Source organism: Poecilia formosa, unplaced genomic scaffold (assembly GCF_000485575.1).
Source record: "Poecilia formosa unplaced genomic scaffold, Poecilia_formosa-5.1.2 Scaffold1124, whole genome shotgun sequence".
Taxonomy (NCBI): domain Eukaryota; kingdom Metazoa; phylum Chordata; class Actinopteri; order Cyprinodontiformes; family Poeciliidae; genus Poecilia; species Poecilia formosa.
The window spans coordinates 1-9,970 of NW_006801063.1; the positions used below are offsets into that span (position 1 = coordinate 1).

The window sequence follows — 9,970 nt, forward strand, 5'->3', positions numbered from 1 at the left end:
TATATATATATATATATATATATATATATAGACTTTACACAAAGAGTTCATCGAAGAGGCAACTAAAATCAATCAATTAAAAAAAAAAAAGAATCCTTTCTGAATATCATCTCATGGACACTGAACTAAATGCGTCTTTCTGACCGGGAGCTGACAGCGTGTTGAAGAGTGATGGACAGGACACCTTGGTTAGGAAGATCATTGCAAATCTTTAGTTGAAATGGCGCCTTTAACTCCAGTCTCCAGTACAGAACAGAGAAAACTAAAGACAATGCAACGTTGTTTTAATCCATTTATAGTCTAAACAGAGGAGCCATCAGTTTGTTTTGAGGAAATAAATAAAGGTGCAGAAGATGTTACCCTCCCGCACCCAGAAGGAGTGCGGCAGACGTAACATCTGCCCGTTTTGGAGAAGCGAAACCATGCAAAAAATTAAAATAAAAAATCCTGGTAAAAACGCACGCCCGAACCCTGCACAGGGTTAAAAAGAAAGAAAAAAAAGAAAAAAAATCTGGCAGAGTTCAATTGTTCGGTTTGGTTCATACAGATCCAAATGTCGATGAACCAGCGCAGATTTCTCTGCAGATGCGACCAGGAAGAATTTGTGAAGCTGTGCGTTCAGACCGCAGCGGGTGAATTAATGGTAATTTAAGTGGAGTCGCTTAATTTCATTTCTGTCCAGACTGTGATCAAGCTGACACTTGGTGTGCAGGCAGTTCCAACTTTACGCACAGAGAACAGAGAACATCGTGGAGCTCATTATTAATCACACTAAGAACAATTTCTGTCAGAGAATCACCTCTGATCTGGACGCTGTAACGAACCAGAGGCTTTGGAGCGTGTAGCGCAGCTGATCCGCTTCTGCGGGATTTTTCTCCCGCAGGCTGAAGGAAGTGATCAGGAAATGATCAGAGTTCTGCCGTCTTCTAATCACGTCATTTCGTGAACTGTTACCTGATTTCAAAAACGGTCTCGCAGAGAAATACTAAATGTTTCGTTTGATGACTACAAATTGGAAATAAAATTATTTTTTTCTTTGACGGACAACGAAAAATCTCCAGCGCAACCTCTGCTCCAAACTACGAACATTGTCGGCCCTCTTCGTTTTTTTTGTTTGTTTTTTTTTTTGTGTGGAGGATCAGTAAATAACTTCTTGGTGTTTTAGAACCACCAGGTTTGAAGGGCTTTAGCCTTTGAGTTGCACCACAGCGCAGCACATTTGAAACATACAGGAGAACAATGTCAGCTCGTTTTTATGAGTACAAGTATAAAGGAGGCTGGTATCACACCTGATGTAAATCTATTTATTTATGTCATCACATGGACTTATATAAAGTTTTATACATTTTCTTTTCATATATTTATTATTGTTTTTCTTCTTTAGATATTAGGTTGGCTTAGAATGATTCCAAATAATGTACAGGAATGACCTGGTGCTGTTACATGTTAATCATCTGGGGGGGCCAATCAGATGACAGGGAGGGCACTGGGCCCCCCTGTCATCAGCCCCCCTCTGGCTCCGCCTCTGACTGATACACAGGACTGGAAACGAGAGCTAACGCTATCCAGGACTTCACAGTTCTACTGGAGCGCATAGACGGCAAACAACAACTGACGTAAGACGGACGTGCAAACGACAAGAACCTGACGAGGAACACGGACAACAGGTGGGACTAAATACACTGGGAGGGTAGTCAGGGAATGAGACACAGTTGGGACCAATCAACGGGGAGGACACAGAGACTCACAGGACAGAAACTGAACACAGAAAAACCTTAAAATAAATACACAGAAACACGGATCATGACAAAAATGACACATTAGGTGGTTCCAACACTGCGCATGCATGCCCACAGCAGAACGGAGTCTAGGGCCTGCCAATGCCAGTAGTTATAATTTTTATACAGATTTTAGTTAAATGAACGTAAAACAAGAAATGAGCATCAACGGAAAATTAAAAATATTTTTGAAAGGGTGATGAAAAGTTTACTTTTACCATCTTCAGTTACTTCGTACTGGCCTTAATTTGAGGTCATTTAATCTACTACCATGGGGAAGCCTTGTTAAAACAAGAAAGATATTTTTTAAATTGTAATTGAGTTTCTTAGTTTTTAAGAATTTGATTAATAAATGAAATGATATATGTTCCAAAAAATTATCGGATATCAAATTTGGGGTTTACAGTAATAAATATTTGCAATGTAAAATATTCTCTAAGCTTTAACCGATGATGATGCATCATGTTTAGCTCAAACAGGGGTTAAAATAAAACTCCTTATTGCTTTATTTTCAGAGTTTCCTTAAACATTTTCCCAACTTTCTGCTGTTGGGTTTAACCTTCAGTTTATTTCTCTATCCTGATCTTCATCTTCTCCAGTTTCTTGACCTTCTCCTGGTCTCCTTTTTCCTTCATCTTCTCAATCAGGAAGTCCAGATGGACCAAAGTGGACACTGAGTCGACTTTCAGGGCGATCTGCTCCAGTCTGATAACATGACTGTAGGCCTCATCCAGCAGCTCCGACCTTTCTACTGTCAGATTGTTGGTTTCCTTTTCAAGGTTTTCCAAAAGAGTTGATTTGTTCTCACATTCTGCTTTATTCTGATCATATTTCTCCTTCACAGCCTCCAGGGTTTTCTGAACTTTTCTGGTCTTTGTCACATAACTCCAGTTTTCTTTGACATGAACTGATGCAGGACACTTGTTGGTACAAACTGTGCAGTGACCATTCTTGATGACCTCACAGTGTGCTGGTTTCTGGGCCATTGTACATCCAGGATAATGACAGTTTTCCTCACAGACTGAACAGGTGACAGCTCCTTCTAAAAACACCAACCCCCACTTCCCTCCTCTGATTGGTTCTTTTTCCTTGTAGACCTCATCAACTTCCATACTGAAGTTTATATCCCTCTCCATCTCATCTTCCTGTTTCTGTTCATTCAGCTCGATTCTCTCCTTCAGGTTCTGGATGCAGGCCTTCAGTCTGATCCGTTCATTCAGAACCTCCACTGTTGTTTCCAGTAGCTGAGGTTTGGTGTTTTTCATAAAGTCTCTCAGATGACACATTTCTTCATTTGTAAAGTCCCAGGAGTATTTTGAACCAACTTTATCTTTCTCTGATGTGTTTCCCTGTTGCTTCTGTTGGTTATTAAACAGGAAGTGAACAGGCTGATTCATCTCATCTTTGGAACATTTAATCTTTGCATCTTCCAGAGCCTGAAGGACATTTTCAGGTCTTCGTCCATCAGAGTGAGTGATCAGAGCCACAATGTTTCTCTTCAGGTCTTTTCCAAACAGAGACATCACTGAGTCAAAGATGTACCTCAGTCGGTCACTCAGTCTGTAATCACTGGCCTTCACCACCAGACCCACTGCATTGATCTGATGAACTCCATCCTCTGATCGAAACAAGTCAAACAATCTTTGACTAACTATGTCATCTTCTTCAATTCCTCTGGTGCTTCCAAATCCAGGCGTATTGATGATGGTCAGAGAGAACGGCAGAATTTGACCTTCAAAACCAAAGATCTGATAGACGATCACATCTGATGTCTGACTTTGTGATTGATGGGTTCCCTCCTCCTTCTCTTCTTCTACAATCTGAAACCAGAATTTATCCTCAAACTTCACTCCCACAGCGTAGTTGAACAGAGTGTTGATCAGAGTAGATTTTCCTGTTCCTGTTTCTCCAACCAGTAAGATGGTTTTATTGATCTTCATCTCATCTTTCTCTCCAATCGTCACTTTGCTCAGAGTTCCTATTGTCTCTTTCTTTGGTATCACCTGGTAGACAGCAGGAGGGCCTTTATGGGTCTGAACACTTTCTGAGATTAAAGCCTCCTGAATAGATGAGGTTATTCTCTCCCTGCAGAAAAACAGAACAAATTATGATTTATTAAAATTTCAAACAAAATGAATTCAAACTTTTTATTTATATAGCTCATTTTCAGCAACAAGGCAACACAATGTTCTCTACATGAATTAAAATGAAAATACAAACAAAATAACAAACCAAAGGAAAGTGCAACAGAAGAAAAAGAATCTAATATTGATCATCTATTCCTGTTCTGAGTTGCTCAGGAAGTTTTTCTGGATTCTCAGTTTGTTCTAATCCCTTTTCTGGGTTGCCAAAGTAAAAGTGAGTTGGTATTATCTGGACTTTCTCTAGCTCTCGGTGAAGGTGGACATTTTTTTCCTCACCCTGCTTGCTCTGTTTTTTTGTTGCTTTTGTTGCTGTTTTTTTGCAGCCTTTCTTTGCACATCCTCTGAATCTACAAATTATGGATCTGGTCAACTGATCTCTCAATGCAATTGATCAAATTTTCTCGATGAGAAGTCTGGGCACAAGAGAGCCTCTTGTCCTGCGGGGACACACCCAGCAGGATTCACCCTGGATTTATTCATGATAACAGGATTTCTGCTGTTTTGAGCTGGTGGATTCCTGGATTGACAAACTTGTGACGGACTTGGCTGAACTAGTGAACACGTGCATTGTTCATTTCACAATTTCACAATTGGCGCGACTGCAGTGAAGTTGGTTTCGAGTTGGATATTGGATTTTCCAATATCCGCCGAGTAAGCGGCGTTTAGCTCAAGGTTGATCCGATTTATGAGCGCTAATTTCGGCCAGCCGTTCTCCAGCTTTACTTCACTGCAATCGGTAACAATAAAACCACCGGGATAAAGTTTGTTTTGGTCTGTGGCCTGTAAAGATGGCGCCGAGCGACTGGACCTAAACGCCCCACAACGTCTGACGCAGTGACGTTGGTTCCCAGGCTCTATTGGCCAATAGCAGCTCTCCTCATTAACATAACGATGCAGCAGAAAAACAGCAAACGGAAAATGGAGAAGCAAAAAAAGACAAAGCAAAAATATCTATTTTTCTTGACAAAAACACATGTTTAGGGGAAATAAAAAAGAAAATATTTACATTACTTGACAGAAACTCATGTAAGGGAAAGGAAAAACTAAATATATATTTCTGCTTTTATTTCTTATTATATCGGTTTTGGTCCTCCATAAGTTATCAAACCACTGATAAAAGAAGAACAATCTGCAGAATTACATCATCATCATCATCATCATCGATAATAATAATGCATCAAATTTATATAGCACTTTTTAGGACACTCAAAGACACTTTGAACCAAAATCCTAACATAAACAACATAACTTAGAAGAGTTTTATTTTGAAAGTACCTACCTGAGTTGAGTTCTGATTCCAGGATCCATTTGGCTGCATATTTCCTCCAGTTTCTGCAGTTTTTCTCCATTCCCTTCCCTCTTCATCTTCTTGATAAGGAAGTCCAAAATGACAAAAGTGGATGCTGAGTTGTTAATTGAATTGTCATCCTTGGCTGACTGATGCAGTTTGATAAAATATGCATATACTTCATTTATCAATTTTGCCTTCTTTCAGTTTTGTTTTCTCCTTTTCAAGTCTTTCTGAAAGCTTCATTTTCTGTCTTGATTCCTGTTTATATTGTTTTTTTAAAGCTTCTTTAGTCTTCTCAACCTTGTTGGTCCTGATCACACATTGCCGATTTTGTTTAACATGATCTGATGCAGGACACTTGTTGGTGCATGAAGTACATTTTCCATCTATCATCACTTCACACTGTTCAGGATTTAAAGCCTTTGTGCATCCAGGATAGTGACAGTTCTCCTTACAAACAGGACAGCAGAGAGATGTTTCATAACTACATCTTCCATCTCTAGGAGGCTGCAGGTCTTTGTAGGCCTCAGGGATAGATACATTAAAGCTTTTATCCCTTTTCATCTTCTGATTGTTAATCCTAAGAGCTTCTTGAGTTCGTTCAACATCTCTCATTTTTAACTCAGTGAACCTGATTCTCTCCAGCAGGTTCTGGATGCAGGCTGTCAGTCTGATCCGTTCTTTATGATGTTCCAATATAACTTCAGGCTGGAGAGGTGGAGATTTTTCCAGAAAGGCTATGAACTGTTTCATTCCTCTTTCTGTTACTTTCCAAGCATTTTCTATAGATAATTCAGATTCTTCTGTTCTCTCCTCATCCTGGCAGTTATCAAACTGGATGATACATGGTTGATTCTTCTCATTTTTGGCACATTTAATGTTTGCAGCTTCAAGAGCTTGAAGAACTTTTCTAGGTGGTTTTCCCTGTGAGTTTGTCATCAGAGCTATGATGTTTTTCTTCACATCTTTTCCAAACTGAGACTTGATGAAATCATAGATGTTCTTCAGTCGGTCAGTGACTGGATTCTCCTCGTCCTTCATCACCAGACCTACTGCATGAACTTCCTGGATCCCATCAGCTGATTGGAATAACTCCATTAATCGCTGGTTGGTCCTGATATGATCAGGATCTTGTGTGTCTCCAAATGCAGGCGTATCAATGATGGTCAGAGAGAACGGCAGAGTTTGATCCTCAAAACCAAAGATCTGATAGACGATCACATCTGATGTCTGACTTCCTGTCTGATCCTCTACAAGCTGAAACCAGACATCATCCCCAAACTTCACTCCCACAGCGTAGTTGAACAGAGCGTTGACCAGAGTAGATTTTCCTGTTGCTGTTTCACCAACTAGTAAGATGGTTTTATTTGGTTTGGTCTCTTGTTTTTCACCAACAGTTAGAGTCAGAGATCCACTCTTCTGTTTCTTTGTTCTCAGCTGGTAAACAGAAGGAGATCCTGAATCGACTTGATCACTTTTGGAGATGATGTCCTCAAATCTGGATGTGAAAGCAGAAAAGAGGTTGAATACATGTTTTAAAACAAAATTCATAATTTTAATTGTGTCACAGGATGAAATCATGGCTTCAGTATGTACATTCATAAATATATCAAACATATCTCTTAATCTACATTGTTGTAATTAATGGCACATCTTTATGGTTTCAGATCCAGTAGAATAAATAATAATAATAGAATTACTGAATGTTGAGCAGACAGAAGCAGTTTAATTTGCTTTGCTAAAACTAATACCTGTGGAAGTCTAATTCTGAGTCTGCAGTATGTAGAGAGCCGAGCATTGTACCATAACACATGCAGCCAGGATTTCAGAGGGATAAGCTGGAGCCGTCAGCACTGGACCACCATATGTCCCAGTAGATACTGGACTACCTCAGTGTCTGCTAACATGTGAGAACACAGGGCTGAGTTCCAGAAAACCATCCAATCAACCCTATCTGCCCCAGAGGAAAAAAACTTTTGATCTGATAAACCTAGGCTGTTCAAATCATGCACCCAAGAACCTTTTGAGTAGAAAGTGAACCAAAGACAACTATTTATTCACAATGATGTTACAGCTCCAATTTCCTTAGGCTTATTTTATTATTGCACAAAGATATAGCAGTGAAATTGGCAACAAAATGGCATCACTAGAGCAGACATATGCAAAAAAAAAAAAAAGATTCACAAGTGTGCCCTATAAGTATAAAAATATACAAATAATATTATATTGCTAGTTACATATAACTTTAATCTAACTGTCTCTGAGTCTGGCTGTTCTACAGCAGATGGAATCTCCTTCCAGACGGCAACTGGATGAACAGACCATGGAGAGGATGGGTGGAATCAGAGATGATCTGGTTTACTCTGGCTGAGCACCGTCTGTCTGTAATGGTTAGGGGGGAGTGGAGCCCCAATGACCCTCTCTGCTGTCTTCACCTCTCTTCACAGAGACTTCCAGTCTGAGGCCTTGCAGCTCCCAGACCAGATGGAGGTTCTGCTGGTCAGCAGGATCTCAGTGGTTCCTCTGTAGAAGGTGGAGAGGATGGGAGGAGGAGGGCAGCTCTTCTCATTCGTCTCAGAAAGTGCAGACACTGCTGTGTCTTTTTCACCAGTGAGGTGATGCGAGGTGTCCAGCTGAGGGCGTCTGTAATGTGAAGCCCAGGAACTTAGCGCTGCTGACGATCTCCACTGCTCTGTCGTCGATGAGGACAGGTGTGGTTGGGTCGAGATCTGCTGAAGTCGACAATGATCTCTTTTGTCTTGTTGACCTTCAGGAGCAGGTTGTTTATTCTGCACCAGTCCAGCTACACAACACTCCACTGGTTTGCATACCAAATCCTCAGGGATGATTATATTAAATGCTGAGCTGAAGTCCAAAAACAGCATCTTTATGTGGGTGTTTCTTTTCTCCAGGTGTACCAGGCTCAGATGAAGAGCAGTGGAGATGGCATCTTTAGTTGAGCAGTTAGGGGTTTTATTTAGAGCTTCAAATCTTCCAAAGAAGTTAAGATCATTAAGGAACCTAATGTCACCTTGGCAGGATGAAGATGTGGTTTTATAGTCAGTGACAGATTGGATGCCACAGTTGTCTGGTGTTGCTGGGATCATGAAAGAAACCTCAGATCTTCTGACTGTAGGCATTTCTTGCTCTCCATGATGGCATGATTTAAATTGGCCTCACTTACCAGTGTTCACAACTTACAAAATGCATCAATGCAATACGAAAGTATTTACAGCAAAAAATAAAATAAACATTTAAAAGAAGCTCTGGATAAATTCAGATGATTTAAATAAACTAAACAGGAAGGATGTGAATGTTAATGATGTAAACAGGGCATATGAAGTATTTATGAATATTTTGGGAGTTGTGTGTGAAAATGTGTGCAAAAGAAATTACACACAGAGAAATGGTGATAAATTATGGATGACAAAAGGTTTGAAAAATGCTTGTAAAAATGCTTACTTGTACTCATGCTTCTTGAAATTGAGAACAAATAAGCAGAAGAGAGATACAAGAAGCATAAAAATAAAGTGGTATGGATTATAAGAAAACATAAAAGGGATTATTACAGTGATTTATTAAACAAAAGTAATGGTGATATGAAAGCAAAATGGAGAGTAATAAATCGTGTTCTGAAAAATCAAAGTAAACTCAGGAATCCCACAATATTTTGTACAGGATGGAAATTAGATTTATGATGGGAATTAAACTGTAACTTGATTTAATACATTTTTGTACCTGTTGACCCAAGTCTTGATGCTAAATTACCAAAAGTAGATAATAATGTGAAGCATACAGTTACTGGTTGTTCTAATAGTATTTCTCTTGATGAAACTGATAAAGAAGAAATACTGAATATTGTAAAAAAAAAAAAAAAATCTTAGAATAGAATAGAATTCAACTTTATTGTCATTGCACCGTCACAAGTACAAGCAACAAAATGTAGTTAGCATCTATCCAAAAGTGCTATACAGGGTATAAATATTTACAGGTGTACAAAGGTGGTTATAAAAATAAAATGTTCAGTATAAATATAATATAGATAAAAATATGGGAGCTATGCACATATACAGATTATACAGAAATGTTAAGAATGGATTGTATATGTATTAATAGATTTACAATACAAGATAGATACTGGCAAATAAGATTTACAGATTATGTATGAATGTGAGGACAGTCCGTATGTTATTGTTGTATGGGGGTTTGGGGGTTACAGTCCTTATAGTTGTGTCAGGAGGCGTTCAGGAGCCTAACAGCTGTAGGAAAGAAGCTGTTCCGATGCCTGGAGGTTCTGGTCCGTAGGCTCATATAACGCCTCCCAGAGAGCAGGAGGGAGAAGAGTGCATGTGTGGGGTGAGTGAGGTCCTTGGTGATTTTCCCAGCCCTTTTCAGACACCTCTTCCTGTAGATGTCCTTGATGGCAGGGAGCGGTGGCCTGGCGATGTGCTGGGCAGTTTTCACCACCCTCTGCAGCGCCTTCTGGTCAGAGACAGAGCAGTTCCCATACCAAACTGTAATACAGTTGGTGAAGGATGCTCTCGATGGTGCAGCGGTAGAAGTTTGTGATAATCTCTGAGGACAGATGGTTCTTCCTCAGGGTCCTCATGAAGAAGAGGTGCTGGTGTGCCTTCTTGATGAGTTTGGAGCAGCTGGTCGTCCAGATCAGGTCCTCGGAGATGTGGACCCCCAGGAACTTAAAGCTGTCAACACGCTCCACCTCTGTCCCCTTGATGTGGATGGGTGGGTGTAGGTCA

At 40.0% G+C, this 9,970-nt stretch overlaps 1 protein-coding gene across 2 annotated transcripts in view; it reads right to left on the reverse strand.

Moving 5' to 3' along the window:
- Positions 1 to 1,764: 1,764 nt before the first annotated feature.
- The window catches only part of LOC103132561 (uncharacterized), a 16,840-nt gene continuing 8,634 nt past the window's right edge, over positions 1,765 to 9,970 (reverse strand). Inside the window, exons 2-3 of one of the 2 annotated variants that reach the window (XM_016667457.1) lie at positions 5,489 to 6,711; positions 1,765 to 2,931 (exon numbers count right to left, since the gene is read on the reverse strand). In XM_016667457.1, the coding sequence (XP_016522943.1) occupies positions 2,345 to 2,931; positions 5,489 to 6,711 (1,810 nt within the window). In that variant the 3' untranslated portion in view covers positions 1,765 to 2,344. Of the gene's footprint in view, positions 3,864 to 5,201; positions 5,466 to 5,488; positions 6,712 to 9,970 lie in introns of those variants that run through there. The other variant, XM_007544377.2, reaches the window with a different exon arrangement.